Source organism: Lampetra fluviatilis, unplaced genomic scaffold (assembly GCF_964198595.1).
Source record: "Lampetra fluviatilis unplaced genomic scaffold, kcLamFluv1.1 SCAFFOLD_406, whole genome shotgun sequence".
NCBI lineage: Eukaryota > Metazoa > Chordata > Hyperoartia > Petromyzontiformes > Petromyzontidae > Lampetra > Lampetra fluviatilis.
The window spans coordinates 9,442-29,815 of NW_027621167.1; the positions used below are offsets into that span (position 1 = coordinate 9,442).

The 20,374-nt window shown below is 58.4% G+C and overlaps 1 protein-coding gene across 1 annotated transcript in view; it reads right to left on the reverse strand.

Annotated features, from left to right (window-relative positions):
- Positions 1 to 1,472: 1,472 nt before the first annotated feature.
- Positions 1,473 to 20,374, reverse strand: part of LOC144954874 (neurofibromin-like) — a gene marked incomplete at its 3' end in the record, with an annotated part of 48,979 nt that continues 30,077 nt past the window's right edge. Inside the window, exons 7-12 of the mRNA XM_078885268.1 lie at positions 19,192 to 19,259; positions 15,486 to 15,561; positions 14,414 to 14,571; positions 6,614 to 6,787; positions 1,988 to 2,116; positions 1,473 to 1,631 (exon numbers count right to left, since the gene is read on the reverse strand). Coding sequence (XP_078741394.1) covers positions 1,473 to 1,631; positions 1,988 to 2,116; positions 6,614 to 6,787; positions 14,414 to 14,571; positions 15,486 to 15,561; positions 19,192 to 19,259 — 764 coding nt within the window. The remainder of the gene's footprint in view (positions 1,632 to 1,987; positions 2,117 to 6,613; positions 6,788 to 14,413; positions 14,572 to 15,485; positions 15,562 to 19,191; positions 19,260 to 20,374) is intronic.

Sequence of the window (20,374 nt, forward strand, 5' to 3'; positions counted from 1 at the left end):
CCCACCCACTCACCCACCCACTCACCTACCCACTCACCCACCCACTCACCCACCCACTCACCCACTCACTCACTCACCCACCCACCCATTCACCCACTCACCCACCCACCCACCCACTCACTCACCCACCCACCCACCCGCTCACCCACCCACTCACCCACTCACTCACTCACCCACCCACCCATTCACCCACTCACCCACCCACCCACCCACTCACTCACCCACCCACCCACCCACCCACTCACCCACCCACTCACCCACTCACTCACTCACCCACCCACCCATTCACCCACTCACCCACCCACCCACCCACTCACTCACCCACCCACCCACCCACTCACCCACTCACCCACCCACCCATTCACCCACCCACTCACCCACCCACCCACCCACTCACTCACCCACCCACCCACCCACTCACCCACTCACCCACCCACCCATTCACCCACCCACTCACCCACTCACCCACCCACTCACCCACCCACTCACCTACCCACTCACCCACCCACTCACCCACCCACTCACCCACTCACTCACTCACCCACCCACCCATTCACCCACTCACCCACCCACCCACCCACTCACTCACCCACCCACCCACCCACTCACCCACCCACTCACCCACTCACTCACTCACCCACCCACCCATTCACCCACTCACCCACCCACCCACCCACCCACTCACTCACCCACCCACCCACCCACTCACCCACCCACTCACCCACTCACTCACTCACCCACCCACCCATTCACCCACTCACCCACCCACCCACCCACCCACCCACTCACCCACTCACCCACCCACTCACCCACCCACCCACTCACTCACCCACCCACCCACCCACCCACCCACTCACCCACCCACTCACTCACTCACTCACCCACCCACTCACCCACCCACCCACCCACTCACCCACCCACCCACCCACTCACCCACTCACCCACACACCCACACAGGGAGTGGTGTGGTGTAGTGTTGTGTAGTGTAGTGTGGAGTGGTGTAGTGTAGTGTAGTGTGGAGTGGTGCGGTGCGGTGTGGTGTAGTGTTGTGTAGTGTAATGTGGTGTAGTGTGGAGTGGTGTGGTGCGGTGCGGTGTGGTGTAGTGTAGTGTTGTGTAGTGTGGTGTAGTGTAGTGTGGAGTGGTGCGGTGCGGTGCGGTGCGGTGCGGTGTAGTGTAGTGTGGAGTGGTGCGGTGCGGTGCGGTGCGGTGCGGTGTGGTGTAGTGTTGTGTAGTGTAATGTGGTGTAGTGTAGTGTGGAGTGGTGCGGTGTGGTGCGGTGCGGTGTGGTGTAGTGTTGTGTAGTGTAATGTGGTGTAGTGTGGAGTGGTGCGGTGTGGTGCGGTGCGGTGCGGTGCGGTGTGGTGTAGTGTAGTGTTGTGTAGTGTAATGTGGTGTAGTGTGGTGCGGTGTGGTGCGGTGCGGTGCGGTGCGGTGCGGTGCGGTGCGGTGTGGTGTGGTGTGGTGCGGTGCGGTGCGGTGTGGTGTGGTGTGGTGTGGTGTGGTGTGGTGCGGTGCGGTGCGGTGCGGTGCGGTGCGGTGCGGTGCGGTGCTCACCTTGGTGATGATGCGGTGGAGGGCGTTGACCAGCACGTAGTGGAACGTGGCCGGGGACGACGTGGAGAGGCAAACCTGGGGAGACAAAGGCAGAGAAGACCCAGCAAGCCCTCACACACAGACACACACACGCGCGCGTGTCTGTGTGAGTGTGTGTGTCTGTGTGTGTGTGTCTGTGTGTGTGTGTCTGCGTGTGTCTGTGTGTGTCTGTGTGTGTGTGTGTGTCACTGTGTGTGTGTGTGCGTCTGTGTGTGTGTGTGACTGTGCGTGTGTGTCTGTATCTGTGTGTGTGTGTCTGTGTCTGTGTGTGTGTGTCTGTGTGTGTGTGTGTCTGTGTGTGTGTGTGTCTGTGTGTGTGTGTCTGTATCTGTGTGTGTGCGTGTCTGTGTGTGTGTGTGACTGTGCGTGTGTGTGTCTGTGTGTGACGCCACCTTGAAGTGCTGGTTGTTGTGAGGGTTGATGCGAAAGCAGGAGATGAAACAGTCCATCATGAGGTCCAGGTCTGCGCTGAGACTCCCGGCGCCTCGGGAGAACGGTCGGGCCGGGTTGAAGAGGAGGGTCTGACGCAGACAGAGACACGGAGGGAGAGAGACACGGGGAGAGAGACACGGGGAGAGAGACACGGGGGGAGAGACACGGGGGGAGAGACACGGGGAGAGAGAGACACGGGGGGAGAGACACGGGGGGAGAGACACGGGGAGAGAGACACGGGAAGAGACACATGAAGAGGGAGACACGGGGGGAGAGACACGGGAAGAGAGACACGGGGAGAGAGACACGGGGGGAGAGACACGGGGAGAGAGACACGGGGGGAGAGACACGGGGAGAGAGACACGGGGAGAGAGACACGGGGAGAGAGACACGGGGAGAGAGACACGGGGAGAGAGACACGGGGAGAGAGACGCGGGGAGAGAGACACGGGGAGAGAGACACGGGGAGAGAGACACGGGGAGAGAGACACGGGGAGAGAGACACGGGGAGAGAGACACGGGGAGAGAGACACGGGGAGAGAGACACGGGGAGAGAGACACGGGGAGAGAGACACGGGCAGAGAGACACGGGGGGAGAGACACGGGGAGAGAGAGACAAGGGGAGAGAGACACGGGGAGAGATACACGGGGAGAGACACGGGGAGAGAGACACGGGGAGAGAGACACGGGGAGAGAGACGCGGAGAGAGAGACGCGGGGAGGGAGAGACACAGGGAGAGACACGGGGAGAGACACGGGGAGAGAGACACGGGGAGAGAGATACGGGGAGAGAGACACGGGGGGAGAGACACGGGGAGAGAGAGACAAGGGGAGAGAGACACGGGGAGAGATACACGGGGAGAGAGACACGGGGAGAGACACGGGGGGAGAGACACGGGGGGAGAGACACGGGGGGAGAGACACGGGGGGAGAGACACGGGGGGAGAGACACGGGGAGAGAGAGACACGGGGAGAGAGACACGGGGAGAGAGACACGGGGAGAGAGACACGGGGGGAGAGACACGGGGGGAGAGACACGGGGAGAGAGAGACACGGGGGGAGAGACACGGGGGGAGAGACACGGGGAGAGAGACACGGGAAGAGACACATGAAGAGGGAGACACGGGGGGAGAGACACGGGGAGAGAGACACGGGAAGAGAGACACGGGGAGAGAGACATGGGGAGAGAGACACGGGGAGAGAGACACGGGGAGAGAGACACGGGGAGAGAGACATGGGGAGAGAGACACGGGGAGAGAGACACGGGGAGAGAGACGCGGGGAGAGAGACACGGGGAGAGAGACACGGGGGGAGAGACACGGGGAGAGAGACACGGGGAGAGAGACACGGGGAGAGAGACACGGGGAGAGAGACACGGGGAGAGAGACACGGGGAGAGAGACACGGGCAGAGAGACACGGGGGGAGAGACACGGGGAGAGAGAGACAAGGGGAGAGAGACACGGGGAGAGATACACGGGGAGAGAGACACGGGGAGAGAGACACGGGGAGAGAGACACGGGGAGAGAGACGCGGAGAGAGAGACGCGGGGAGGGAGAGACACAGGGAGAGACACGGGGAGAGACACGGGGAGAGAGACACGGGGAGAGAGATACGGGGAGAGAGACACGGGGGGAGAGACACGGGGAGAGAGACACGGGGAGAGAGACACGAGGAGAGAGACACGGGGAGAGAGACACGGGGAGAGAGACACGGGGAGAGAGACACGGGGAGAGAGACAAGGGGAGAGAGACACGGGGAGAGAGACACGGGGAGAGAGACACGGGGGGAGAGACACGGGGAGAGAGACACGGGGAGAGAGACACGAGGAGAGAGACACGGGGAGAGAGACACGGGGAGAGAGACACGGGGAGAGAGAGACAAGGGGAGAGAGACACGGGGAGAGAGACACGGGGAGAGAGACACGGGGAGAGAGACACGGGGAGAGAGAGACAAGGGGAGAGAGACACGGGGAGAGAGACACGGAGAGAGAGACACGGGGGGAGAGACACGGGGAGAGAGAGGCACGGGGAGAGAGACACGGGGAGAGAGACACGGGGAGAGAGACACGGGGGGTGAGACTCACTCACCCACTCACTCATCCACTCACTCAATGACTCACCCACCCACTCATTCACTCATTCACTCATCCGCTCACCCACTCACTCACTCACCCACTTACTCACTCACCCACCCACTCACCCACACACCCACCCACTCACCCACACGCTCACCCACTCACTCACCCACTCACTCACCTACACGCTCACCTACACACCCACTCACCCACTTACTCACTCACCCACCCACTCACCCACACACCCACCCACTCACCCACACGCTCACCCACCCACTCACTCACTCACTCACCCACCCACCCACCTTGAGGTCAGGCAGGATGGACTGCACCAGGAAGCAGATGACCGTGTGGTCCTCCCAGCTGATGTAGGTGCTCACCTTGCTCACCCACTCACTCACCCACACGCTCACCCACTCACCCACACGCTCACCCACTCACCCACCCACTCACCCACTCACTTACTCACTCATCTACTCACTCACACGCTCACCCACTCACCCACTCACTCACTCACCCACCCACTGGCTCACCCACCTTGAGGTCAGGCAGGATGGACTGCACCAGGAAGCAGATGACCGTGTGGTCCTCCCAGCTGATGTAGGTGCTCACCTTGCTCACCCACTCACTCACCCACACGCTCACCCACTCACCCACACGCTCACCCACTCACCCACTCACTCACTCACCCACTCACTCACTCACCCACTTACTCACTCACCCACCCACTCAACCGCTCACCCACCCACCCACCCACTGGCTCACCCACCTTGAGGTCAGGCAGGATGGACTGCACCAGGAAGCAGATGACCGTGTGGTCCTCCCAGCTGATGTAGGTGCTCACCTTACTCACCCACTCACTCACCCACACGCTCACCCACTCACCCACACGCTCACCCACTCACCCACTCACTCACTCACCCACACGCTCACCCACTCACTCACCCACTTACTCACTCACCCACTCACTCACTCACCCACTTACTCACTCACCCACTCACTCACTCACTCACCCACTCACTCACCCACACACTTACTCATCTACTTACTCACCCACTCACTCACCCACCCACTCATTCACCCACCCACCCACTCACCCACACGCTCACCCACTCACCCACTCACTCACTCACCCACACGCTCACCCACTCACTCACTCACTCACCCACTTACTCACTCACCCACCCACTCAACCGCTCACCCACCCACCCACCCACACGCTCACCCACCTTGAGGTCAGGCAGGATGGACTGCACGAGGAAGCAGATGACCGTGTGGTCCTCCCAGCTGATGTAGGTGCTCACCTTGCTCACCCACTCACTCACCCACACGCTCACCCACTCACCCACTCACTCACTCACCCACACGCTCACCCACTCACTCACTCACTCACCCACTTACTCACCCACTCACCCACCCACTGACCCACCCGCTCACCCACCCACTGGCTCACCCACCTTGAGGTCAGGCAGGATGGACTGCACGAGGAAGCAGATGACCGTGTGGTCCTCCCAGCTGATGTAGGTGCTCACCTTGCTCACCCACTCACTCACTCACACGCTCACCCACTCACCCACACGCTTACCCACTCACCCACTCACTCACTCACTCACACGCTCACCCACTCACTCATTCACTCACTCACCCACCCACCCACACACTCACCCACACGCTCACCCACTCACTCATTCATTCAACCACCCCCCCACTCACCCACTCACTTACTCACTCACCCACTCACTCACCCACCCACTCATTCACCCACCCACCCACTCACCCACTCACTTACTCACTCATCTACTCACTCACACGCTCACCCACTCACCCACTCACTCACTCACCCACCCACCCACCCACTCATTCACCCACCCACCCACTCACCCACTCACTTACTCACTCATCTACTCACTCACACGCTCACCCACTCACCCACTCACTCACTCACCCACCCACCCACCCACCTTGAGGTCAGGCAGGATGGACTGCACCAGGAAGCAGATGACCGTGTGGTCCTCCCAGCTGATGTAGGTGCTCACCTTGCTCACCCACTCACTCACTCACCCACTCACCCACTCACCCACACACCCACCCACCCACCCACTGGCTCACCCACCTTGAGGTCAGGCAGGATGGACTGCACGAGGAAGCAGATGACCGTGTGGTCCTCCCAGCTGATGTAGGTGCTCACCTTGCTCACCCACTCACTCACTCACCCACTCACCCACACACCCACCCACCCACCCACTGGCTCACCCACCTTGAGGTCAGGCAGGATGGACTGCACGAGGAAGCAGATGACCGTGTGGTCCTCCCAGCTGATGTAGGTGCTCACCTTGCTCACCCACTCACTCACTCACCCACTCACCCACACACCCACCCACCCACCCACTGGCTCACCCACCTTGAGGTCAGGCAGGATGGACTGCACGAGGAAGCAGATGACCGTGTGGTCCTCCCAGCTGATGTAGGTGCTCACCTTGCTCACCCACTCACTCACTCACCCACCCACCCACCTTGAGGTCAGGCAGGATGGACTGCACGAGGAAGCAGATGACCGTGTGGTCCTCCCAGCTGATGTAGGTGCTCGCTTTGCAGAGCTTGACGCTCGCCACGGCGGCGCTCTCCGTGAGCTGACGGCTCGTGCCGTGGCCAGAGAGGGCACGGCGCACGTTCTCTAGGAAGAGTTTCTGGTGAGCGAGAGAGAGAGAGAGAGAGGGTGGTGGTGAGGAGGTGGTGAGGAGGCGGTGAGCAGCGGTGGTGAGGTGAGGGAGAGAGAGGGTGGTGAGGGTGAGCGTCTCACGTTCTCTAGGAAGAGTTTCTGGTGAGCGAGAGAGAGAGGGTGGTGGTGAGGAGGTGGTGAGGAGGTGGTGAGCAGCGGTGGTGAGGAGGAGGTGAGGGTGAGGGTGAGAGAGAGAGGGTGGTGAGCGAGAGAGAGAGGTGGTGAGGTGAGGGTGAGCGTCTCACGTTCTCTAGGAAGAGTTTCTGGTGAGCGAGAGAGAGAGAGAGAGAGGGTGGTGGTGAGGAGGTGGTGAGGAGGTGGTGAGCAGCGGTGGTGAGGTGAGGGAGAGAGAGGGTGGTGAGGGTGAGCGTCTCACGTTCTCTAGGAAGAGTTTCTGGTGAGCGAGAGAGAGAGAGTGGTGAGGAGATGAGGGTGAGAGAGAGTGGTGAGGAGGTGGTGAGGGTGAGGGAGAGAGAGAGAGAGTGGTGAGGAGGTGGTGAGGGTGAGGGAGAGAGAGGGTGGTGAGGAGGAGGTGAGGGTGAGGGTGAGAGAGAGTGGTGAGGAGGTGGTGAGGGTGAGGGTGAGAGAGAGAGGGTGGTGAGGAGGTGGTGAGGGTGAGGGAGAGAGAGGGTGGTGAGGAGGTGGTGAGGGTGAGGGAGAGAGAGGGTGGTGAGGAGGAGGTGAGGGTGAGGGAGAGAGAGAGAGAGTGGTGAAGAGGTGGTGAGGGTGAGGGTGAGAGAGAGTGGTGAGGAGGTGGTGAGGGTGAGGGAGAGAGAGAGAGAGTGGTGAGGAGGAGGTGAGGGTGAGGGAGAGAGAGAGAGGGTGGTGAGCGAGAGAGAGGGTGGTGAGGAGGAGGTGAGGGTGAGGGAGAGAGAGAGAGGGTGGTGAGGAGGTGGTGAGGGTGAGGGAGAGAGAGAGAGGGTGGTGAGGAGGAGGTGAGGGTGAGAGAGAGAGGGTGGTGAGGAGGTGGTGAGGGTGAGGGTGAGAGAGAGAGGGTGGTGAGGAGGAGGTGAGGGTGAGGGTGAGAGAGAGAGGGTGGTGAGGAGGAGGTGAGGGAGAGAGAGAGAGGGTGGTGAGGAGGAGGTGAGGGTGAGGGTGAGAGAGAGAGGGTGGTGAGGAGGAGGTGAGGGTGAGAGAGAGAGGGTGGTGAGGAGGAGGTGAGGGTGAGGGTGAGAGAGAGAGGGTGGTGAGCGAGAGAGAGGGTGGTGAGGAGGTGGTGAGGGTGAGGGTGAGAGAGAGAGGGTGGTGAGGAGGAGGTGAGGGTGAGGGTGAGAGAGAGAGGGTGGTGAGGAGGAGGTGAGGGTGAGGGTGAGAGAGAGAGGGTGGTGAGGAGGAGGTGAGGGTGAGGGTGAGAGAGAGAGGGTGGTGAGCGAGAGAGAGGGTGGTGAGGAGGTGGTGAGGGTGAGAGAGAGAGGGTGGTGAGGAGGAGGTGAGGGTGAGGGTGAGAGAGAGAGGGTGGTGAGCGAGAGAGAGGGTGGTGAGGAGGTGGTGAGGGTGAGGGTGAGAGAGAGAGGGTGGTGAGGAGGAGGTGAGGGTGAGGGTGAGAGAGAGAGGGTGGTGAGGAGGAGGTGAGGGTGAGGGTGAGAGAGAGAGGGTGGTGAGCGAGAGAGAGGGTGGTGAGGAGGTGGTGAGGGTGAGAGAGAGAGGGTGGTGAGGAGGAGGTGAGGGTGAGGGTGAGAGAGAGAGGGTGGTGAGCGAGAGAGAGGGTGGTGAGGAGGTGGTGAGGGTGAGGGTGAGAGAGAGAGGGTGGTGAGGAGGAGGTGAGGGTGAGGGTGAGAGAGAGAGGGTGGTGAGGAGGAGGTGAGGGTGAGGGTGAGAGAGAGAGGGTGGTGAGCGAGAGAGAGGGTGGTGAGGAGGTGGTGAGGGTGAGAGAGAGAGGGTGGTGAGGAGGAGGTGAGGGTGAGGGTGAGAGAGAGAGGGTGGTGAGCGAGAGAGAGGGTGGTGAGGAGGTGGTGAGGGTGAGGGTGAGAGAGAGAGGGTGGTGAGGAGGAGGTGAGGGTGAGGGTGAGAGAGAGAGGGTGGTGAGGAGGAGGTGAGGGTGAGGGTGAGAGAGAGAGGGTGGTGAGCGAGAGAGAGGGTGGTGAGGAGGTGGTGAGGGTGAGGGAGAGAGCGAGAGGCTGGTGAGCGGCAGTGGTGGTGAGGAGGAGACACACACAGAGACACAGAGACACAGACAGAGACACAGAAACGCAGAGACACAGAGACACAGACACAGACACAGAGACACAGACAGAGACACAGAGACACAGAGACACACAGACAGAGACACAGAGACACAGACACATAGACAGAGACACAGGCGGTGAGAGGGACAGGCGGCGGGACCTTGTTGGTGTTGTTCTCCTGCACAAAGTCCCCGTTGACCTCCACAGAGACACAGAGACACAGAGACACAGAGACACAGAGACACAGAGACACACACAGAGACACAGGCGGTGAGAGGGACAGGCGGAGGGACCTTGTTGGTGTTGTTCTCCTGCACAAAGTCCCCGTTGACCTCCACAGAGACACAGAGACACAGACAGAGACACAGACAGAGACACAGAGACACACACAGAGACACAGGCGGTGAGAGGGACAGGCGGAGGGACCTTGTTGGTGTTGTTCTCCTGCACAAAGTCCCCGTTGACCTCCACAGAGACACAGAGACACAGACAGAGACACAGAGACACAGAGACACAGACACACAGAGACACACACAGAGACACAGGCGGTGAGAGGGACAGGCGGAGGGACCTTGTTGGTGTTGTTCTCCTGCACAAAGTCCCCGTTGACCTCCACAGAGACACAGAGACACAGACAGAGACACAGACAGAGACACAGAGACACACACAGAGACACAGGCGGTGAGAGGGACAGGCGGAGGGACCTTGTTGGTGTTGTTCTCCTGCACAAAGTCCCCGTTGACCTCCACAGAGACACAGAGACACAGACAGAGACACAGAGACACAGAGACACAGAGACACAGAGACACACACAGAGACACAGGCGGTGAGAGGGACAGGCGGAGGGACCTTGTTGGTGTTGTTCTCCTGCACAAAGTCCCCGTTGACCTCCACAGAGACACAGAGACACACAGACACAGAGACACAGAGACACAGACAGAGACACAGACAGAGACACACAGAGACACAGAGACACAGAGACACAGACACACAGACAGAGACACAGGCGGTGAGAGGGACAGGCGGCGGAGGGACCTTGTTGGTGTTGTTCTCCTGCACAAAGTCCCCGTTGACCTCCACAGAGACACAGAGACACAGACAGAGACACAGACACACAGAGACACAGAGACACACACAGAGACACAGGCGGTGAGAGGGACAGGCGGCGGGACCTTGTTGGTGTTGTTCTCCTGCACAAAGTCCCCGTTGACCTCCACAGAGACACAGAGACACAGAGACACAGAGACACACAGACAGAGACACACACACACAGACACACACACAGAGACACAGGCGGTGAGAGGGACAGGCGGCGGAGGGACCTTGTTGGTGTTGTTCTCCTGCACGAAGTCCCCGTTGACCTCCACAGAGACACAGAGACACACAGACAGAGACACACAGACAGAGACACACAGAGACACAGACAGAGACACAGGCGGTGAGAGGGACAGGCGGCGGAGGGACCTTGTTGGTGTTGTTCTCCTGCACGAAGTCCCCGTTGACCTCCACAGAGACACAGAGACACAGACAGAGACACAGACACACAGAGACACAGAGACACAGAGACACAGAGACACAGACGGTGAGAGGGACAGGCGGCGGCGGGACCTTGTTGGTGTTGTTCTCCTGCACAAAGTCCCCGTTGACCTCCACAGAGACACAGAGACACAGACAGAGAAACAGACACACAGAGACACAGAGACACAGAGACACAGAGACACACACAGAGACACAGGCGGTGAGAGGGACAGGCGGCGGGACCTTGTTGGTGTTGTTCTCCTGCACGAAGTCCCCGTTGACCTCCACAGAGACACAGAGACACACAGACACAGAGACACAGAGACACAGACACACAGAGACACAGGCGGTGAGAGGGACAGGCGGCGGCGGGACCTTGTTGGTGTTGTTCTCCTGCACAAAGTCCCCGTTGACCTCCACAGAGACACAGAGACACAGAGACACAGACAGAGACACAGAGACACAGAGACACAGACAGAGACACAGAGACACACAGACAGAGACACACAGACACACAGACACAGAGACACAGAGACACAGAGACACAGAGACACAGAGACACAGAGACACAGACAGAGACACAGACACAGAGACACAGACACAGACACAGAGACACAGAGACACAGACAGAGACACAGACACAGAGACACAGAGACACAGACACAGAGACACAGAGACAGAGACACACACAGAGACACAGACACAGACACACAGAGACACAGAGACACAGAGACACAGACACACAGGCGGTGAGAGGGACAGGCGGCGGAGGGACCTTGTTGGTGTTGTTCTCCTGCACGAAGTCCCCGTTGACCTCCACAGAGACACAGAGACACAGAGACACACAGACACACAGAGACACAGAGACACAGAGAGACACAGAGACACAGAGACACAGACAGAGACACACAGACAGAGACACAGAGACACAGAGACACAGACAGAGACACAGGCGGTGAGAGGGACAGGCGGCGGCGGGACCTTGTTGGTGTTGTTCTCCTGCACGAAGTCCCCGTTGACCTCCACAGAGACACAGAGACACAGAGACACAGAGACACAGAGACACAGAGACACAGAGACACAGAGACACAGAGACACAGACGGTGAGAGGGACAGGCGGCGGCGGGACCTTGTTGGTGTTGTTCTCCTGCACGAAGTCCCCGTTGACCTCCACAGAGACACAGAGACACAGAGACAGAGACACAGAGACACAGAGACACAGGCGGTGAGAGGGACAGGCGGCGGCGGGACCTTGTTGGTGTTGTTCTCCTGCACAAAGTCCCCGTTGACCTCCACAGAGACACAGAGACACAGAGACACAGACAGAGACACAGAGACACAGACAGAGACACAGAGACACAGACAGAGACACAGAGACACAGAGACACAGAGACACAGAGACACAGGCGGTGAGAGGGACAGGCGGCGGCGGGACCTTGTTGGTGTTGTTCTCCTGCACAAAGTCCCCGTTGACCTCCACAGAGACACAGAGACACAGAGACACACAGAGACACACACAGAGACACAGGCGGTGAGAGGGACAGGCGGCGGAGGGACCTTGTTGGTGTTGTTCTCCTGCACGAAGTCCCCGTTGACCTCCACAGAGACACAGAGACACAGAGACAGAGACACACAGACACAGAGACACAGAGACACAGACACAAAGACACAGAGACACACAGACAGAGACACACAGACACACAGACACAGAGACACAGAGACACAGAGACACAGAGACACAGAGACACAGACAGAGACACAGACACAGAGACACAGACACAGACACAGAGACACAGAGACACAGACAGAGACACAGACACAGAGACACAGAGACACAGACACAGAGACACAGAGACAGAGACACACACAGAGACACAGACACAGACACACAGAGACACAGAGACACAGAGACACAGACACACAGGCGGTGAGAGGGACAGGCGGCGGAGGGACCTTGTTGGTGTTGTTCTCCTGCACGAAGTCCCCGTTGACCTCCACAGAGACACAGAGACACAGAGACACAGACACACAGACAGAGACACAGGCGGTGAGAGGGACAGGCGGCGGAGGGACCTTGTTGGTGTTGTTCTCCTGCACGAAGTCCCCGTTGACCTCCACAGAGACACAGAGACACAGAGACACACAGACACACAGAGACACAGAGACACAGAGAGACACAGAGACACAGAGACACAGACAGAGACACACAGACAGAGACACAGAGACACAGAGACACAGACAGAGACACAGGCGGTGAGAGGGACAGGCGGCGGCGGGACCTTGTTGGTGTTGTTCTCCTGCACGAAGTCCCCGTTGACCTCCACAGAGACACAGAGACACAGAGACACAGAGACACAGAGACACAGAGACACAGAGACACAGAGACACAGAGACACAGAGACACAGAGACACAGACGGTGAGAGGGACAGGCGGCGGCGGGACCTTGTTGGTGTTGTTCTCCTGCACGAAGTCCCCGTTGACCTCCACAGAGACACAGAGACACAGAGATAGAGACACAGAGACACAGAGACACAGGCGGTGAGAGGGACAGGCGGCGGCGGGACCTTGTTGGTGTTGTTCTCCTGCACAAAGTCCCCGTTGACCTCCACAGAGACACAGAGACACAGAGACACAGACAGAGACACAGAGACACAGAGACACAGAGACACAGAGACACAGAGACACAGGCGGTGAGAGGGACAGGCGGCGGCGGGACCTTGTTGGTGTTGTTCTCCTGCACAAAGTCCCCGTTGACCTCCACAGAGACACAGAGACACAGACAGAGACACAGAGACACAGAGACACAGACAGAGACACAGAGACACAGAGACACAGAGACACAGAGACACAGAGACACAGAGACACAGGCGGTGAGAGGGACAGGCGGCGGCGGGACCTTGTTGGTGTTGTTCTCCTGCACAAAGTCCCCGTTGACCTCCACAGAGACACAGAGACACAGAGACACACAGACACACAGAGACACACACAGAGACACAGGCGGTGAGAGGGACAGGCGGCGGAGGGACCTTGTTGGTGTTGTTCTCCTGCACGAAGTCCCCGTTGACCTCCACAGAGACACAGAGACACAGACACATAGACAGAGACACAGGCGGTGAGAGGGACAGGCGGCGGAGGGACCTTGTTGGTGTTGTTCTCCTGCACGAAGTCCCCGTTGACCTCCACAGAGACACAGAGACACAGAGACAGAGACACACAGACACAGAGACACAGAGACACAGACACAAAGACACAGAGACACACAGACAGAGACACACAGACACACAGACACAGAGACACAGAGACACAGAGACACAGAGACACAGAGACACAGAGACACAGAGACACAGACACAGAGACACAGACACAGACACAGACACAGAGACACAGAGACACAGACAGAGACACAGACACAGAGACACAGAGACACAGACACAGAGACACAGAGACAGAGACACACACAGAGACACAGACACAGACACACAGAGACACAGAGACACAGAGACACAGACACACAGGCGGTGAGAGGGACAGGCGGCGGAGGGACCTTGTTGGTGTTGTTCTCCTGCACGAAGTCCCCGTTGACCTCCACAGAGACACAGAGACACAGAGACACACAGACACACAGAGACACAGAGACACAGAGAGACACAGAGACACAGAGACACAGACAGAGACACACAGACAGAGACACAGAGACACAGAGACACAGACAGAGACACAGGCGGTGAGAGGGACAGGCGGCGGCGGGACCTTGTTGGTGTTGTTCTCCTGCACGAAGTCCCCGTTGACCTCCACAGAGACACAGAGACACAGAGACACAGAGACACAGAGACACAGAGACACAGAGACACAGACACACACAGAGACACACAGAGACACAGGCGGTGAGAGGGACAGGCGGCGGAGGGACCTTGTTGGTGTTGTTCTCCTGCACGAAGTCCCCGTTGACCTCCTGCAGGATGTCCGGGCACAGGATGAGGAGGACGATCTGCAGGGGCCACACGGCCGCCTTGCGCTTGGGGCTCTCGGCAAAGGCGTCGACCAGGTCGAAGAGTCTCTGCGCACTCTCTGCAGAGACACGGGGGCAGAGACAGAGACAGATGGTGAGAGAGAGACAGAGAGAGACAGAGAGAGAGACACAGAGACAGGATGAGGAGGACGATCTGCAGGGGCCACACGGCCGCCTTGCGCTTGGGGCTCTCGGCAAAGGCGTCGACCAGGTCGAAGAGTCTCTGCGCACTCTCTGCAGAGACACGGGGGCAGAGACAGAGAGACAGATGGTGAGAGAGAGACACAGAGAGAGACAGAGAGAGAGAGATGGTGAGAGAGAGACAGATGGTGAGAGAGAGAGAGACACACAGAGAGACAGAGAGACATGGTGAGAGAGAGACAGACACGGAGACCAGGTCGAAGAGTCTCTGCGCACTCTCTGCAGAGACACGGGGGCAGAGACAGAGAGACAGATGGTGAGACACAGAGACAGAGACAGATGGTGAGAGAGAGAGACACGGAGAGACACGTAGACAGAGAGAGAGACAGAGAGAGACACAGAGAGACACGTAGAAACACAGAGACAGACAGAGAGAGAGAGAGAGACACAGAGAGAGAGACACGGAGAGATGTGGTGGTTGTGGTAGTGGTAGTTGTAGCGGTGGTTGTGGTAGTTGTGCTAGTTGTGGTGGTTGTGGTGGTTGTAGCGGTGGTTGTGGTTGTGGTGGTTGTGGTGGTAGTGGTGGCTGTGGTTGTGGTGGTGGTTGTGGTGGTGGTGGTGGTTGTGGTAGTGGTGGTGGTTGTGGTGGTGGTGGATGTGGTTGTGGTGGTGGTAGTTGTGGTGGTGTTGGTGTTGGTAGTGGTTGTGGAAGTTGTGGTGGTGTTGGTAGTGGTGGTGGTTGTGGTAGTGGTTGTGGTAGTTTTAGCGGAAGTTGTGGTAGTTGTGGTGGTTGTGGTGGTTGTGGTTGTGGCGGTGGTAGTGGTGGATGTACCTGCGAGCTCCGGCTGGGGTCTCTGGTAGAGGTTGGTGAACTCATCAGCGTTGTTCTCCACCCAAACCCAGAACACCTGCAGCGCACACACACACACTCACCACTCACTCACCACACACACACACACTCACCACTCACTCACCACACACACACACACTCACCACTCACTCACACACCCACTCACCACTCACTCACCACTCACTCACTCACACACTCACTCACTCACTCACACACACACACACACACTCACCACTCACTCACACACCCACTCACCACTCACTCACCACACACACACACACTCACCACTCACTCACCCACCCACTCACCACTCACTCACCCACCCACTCACACACACACACACACAGACTCAGTCATCACACACACACAGACTCACCACTCACTCACCCACCCACTCACCACTCACTCATCCACCCACTCACACACACACACACACAGACTCACTCATCACACACACACAGACTCACCACTCACTCACCCACCCACTCACCACTCACTTACCCACCCACTCACCACCCACTCACCACTCACTCACCACTCACTCACCCACCCACTCACCACTCACTCACCCACCCACTCACACACACACACACACAGACTCACTCATCACACACACACAGACTCACCACTCACTCACTCACACACTCACAAACACAGACTCACTCATCACACACACACAGACTCACCACTTACTCACTCACCCACCCACTCACCACTCACTCACCCACCCACTCACACACACACACACACAGACTCACTCATCACACACACACAGACTCACCACTCACTCACCCACCCACTCACAAACACAGACTCACTCATCACACACACACAGACTCACCACTTACTCACTCACCCACTCACACAGACTCACCACTCACACACTCACACACACACACACAGACTCACTCACCCACTCACAGACTCACCACTCACTCACTCACACACACACACACAGACTCACTCATCACACACACACAGACTCACCACTTACTCACTCACCCACTCACACAGACTCACCACTCACTCACTCACACACACACACACAGACTCACTCACCCACTCACAGACTCACCACTCACTCACTCACACACACACACACAGACTCACTCATCACACACACACAGACTCACCACTTACTCACTCACCCACTCACACAGACTCACCACTCACTCACTCACACACACACACACAAACACAGACTCAATCATCACACACACACAGACTCACCACCACATTCACCACCAGCTCATTCACCCACCCACTCACACACTCACTCACTCATCCACTCAACACACACACACACACACAGACTCGCCACCACATTCACCACTCGCTCACTCACCCACTCAACACTCACACACTCACTCACTCACCCACTCACCCACTCACCACTCACCACTCACTCACTCACCACTACACTCACCACTCACTCACCACTCACCACACACTCACCACTACACTCACCACTCACTCACCCACCCACTCACACACACACACACACACAGACTCGCCACCACATTCACCACTCGCTCACTCACCCACTCAACACTCACACACTCACTCACTCACCCACTCACCCACTCACCCACTCACTCACTCACCACTACACTCACCACTCACTCACCACTCACCACACACTCACCACTACACTCACCACTCACTCACTCACCCACTCACACACTCACAGACTCACCACCACATTCACCACTCACTCACCCACTCACTCACACACACACAGACTCACCACCACATTCACCACTCACTCACCCACCCACTCAACACTCACTCACCCACTCACCACTCACACACACACACAGACTCACCACTACATTCACCACTCACTCACCACTCACCACTACAGTCACCACTCACCACTCACTCACTCACCCACTCACCACTCACCACTACATTCACCACTCACTCACCCACTCATGACTCACTCACTCACCCACTCACCACGACATTCACCACTCACTCTGTCACCCACTCACCACTCACTCACCCACTCCTCACTCACCACTCACTCACTCACCCACTCCTCACTCACCACACTCACTCACCCACTCACCACTCACACACACACACACACAGACTCACCACTACATTCACCACTCACCACTCACTCACTCACTCACCCACTCACCACTACACTCACTCACTCCTCACTCACTCACCACACTCACTCACCCACTCCTCACTCACCACTCACTCACTCACCCACTCCTCACTCACCACCCGCTCACCACCCACTCACCCACTCCTCACTCACCACACTCACTCACCCACTCACTCACCACTCACTCACCCACTCCTCACTCACTCACCACTCACTCACCACACTCACTCAACCACACAGTACACTCACCACCCGCTCACCACCCGCTCACCACTCACTCACTCACTCACCACTCACTCACTCACTACTCACTCACCACTCACTCACCCACTCCTCACTCACCACTCACTCACTCACCCACTCCTCACTCACCACACTCACTCACCACTCACTCACCACACTCACTCAACCACACAGTACACTCACCACCCGCTCACCACCCACTCACCCACTCCTCACTCACCACACTCACTCACCCACTCCTCACTCACCACTCACTCACTCACCCACTCCTCACTCACCACTCACTCACCCACTCCTCACTCACCACTCACTCACTCACCCACTCCTCACTCACCACTCACTCACTCACCCACTCCTCACTCACCACTCACTCACTCACCCACTCCTCACTCACTCACCACTCACTCACCCACTCCTCACTCACCACTCACTCACTCACCCACTCCTCACTCACCACCCGCTCACCACCCACTCACCCACTCCTCACTCACCACACTCACCCACTCACTCACCCACTCACTCACCCACTCCTCACTCACTCACCACTCACTCACCACACTCACTCAACCACACAGTACACTCACCACCCGCTCACCACCCACTCACCACTCACTCACCCACTCCTCACTCACCACTCACTCACTCACCCACTCCTCACTCACCACTACACTCACTCACCCACTCCTCACTCACTCACCCACTCCTCACTCACCACTCACTCACTCACCCACTCCTCACTCACCACCCGCTCACCACTCACTCACCCACTCCTCACTCACCACACTCACTCACCCACTCACTCACCACTCACTCACCCACTCCTCACTCACTCACCCCTCACTCACCACACTCACTCAACCACACAGTACACTCACCACCCGCTCACCACCCACTCACTCACTCACCACTCACTCACCACTCACTCACCACTCACTCACCCACTCCTCACTCACCACTCACTCACTCACCCACTCCTCACTCACCCACTCACTCACCACTCACTCACCCACTCCTCACTCACCACACTCACTCACCACTCACTCACTCACCCACTCCTCACTCACCACTCACTCACGCACCCACTCCTCACTCACCACACTCACTCACCACTCACTCACCACACTCACTCAACCACACAGTACACTCACCACCCGCTCACCACCCACTCCTCACTCACCCACTCACTCACCACTCACTCACCCACTCCTCACTCACTCACCACTCACTCACCACTCACTCACCACTCACTCACCACTCACTCACCACTCACTCACCACACTCACTCAACCACACAGTACACTCACCACCCGCTCACCACCCGCTCACCTTCTCCAGGCTGGTGATCACCGCTAGCTGTGCCACCTTCCTCAGGGCTTTGAACTTCAGCACCGTCTCTGCAAACAGCACGAGAGTGGTGGCGCCGCGGTTAGCAGCCTGTGTGTGCTGCGCGTGTGTGCTGTGTGTGTGCTGTGTGTGTGCTGTGTGTGTGTGCTGTGTGCGTGTGTGCTGTGCGCGTGTGTGCTGTGCGCGTGCGTGTGTGCTGTGCGCGTGTGTGCTGCGTGTGTGCGTGCTGCGTGTGTGCTGGCTGTGTGTGTGCTGTGTGTGTGTGTGCGTGCTGTGTGTGTGTGTGCGTGTGTGTGTGCTGCGTGTGTGCTGTGTGTGTGTGCTGCGTGTGTGTGCTGCGTGTGTGTGCTGCGTGTGTGCTGCGTGTGTGTGCTGCGTGTGTGCTGTGTGTGTGTGCTGCGTGTGTGCTGTGCGCGTGTGTGCTGCGTGTGTGCGTGCTGCGTGTGTGCTGTGTGTGTGTGTGCTATGTGTGTGTGTGCGTGCTGTGTGTGTGTGTGCGTGTGTGTGTGCTGCGTGTGTGCTGTGTGTGTGTGCTGCGTGTGTGTGCTGCGTGTGTGTGCTGCGTGTGTGCTGTGTGTGTGTGCTGCGTGTGTGCTGCGTGTGTGTGCTGCGTGTGTGTGCTGCGTGTGTGCTGCGTGTGTGTGCTGCGTGTGTGCTGCGTGTGTGCTGCGTGTGTGCTGCGTGTGTGTGTGCTGCGTGTGTGTGTGCTGCGTGTGTGTGCTGCGTGTGTGTGCTGCGTGTGTGCTGCGTGTGTGTGCTGCGTGTGTGCTGCGTGTGTGCTGCGTGTGTGTGTGCTGCGTGTGTGTGCTGCGTGTGTGTGCTGCGTGTGTGTGTGTGCTGCGTGTGTGTGTGCTGCGTGTGTGTGCTACGTGTGTGTGCTGCGTGTGTGCTGTGTGTGTGTGTGCTGCGTGTGTGTGTGCTGCGTGTGTGTGCTGTGTGTGTGTGCTGCGTGTGTGTGCTGTGTGTGTGTGCTGCGTGTGTGTGCTGCCTGTGTGTGTGTGCTGCGTGTGTGTGCTGCGTGTGTGTGCTGCCTGCGTGTGTGTGCTGCCTGCGTGTGTGTGCTGCGTGTGTGTGTACTGTGTGTGTGCTGCGTGTGTGCTGCATGTGTGCTGCGTGTGTGTGTGATGTGTGTGTGCTGCGTGTGTGCTGCGTGTGTGCTGCGTGT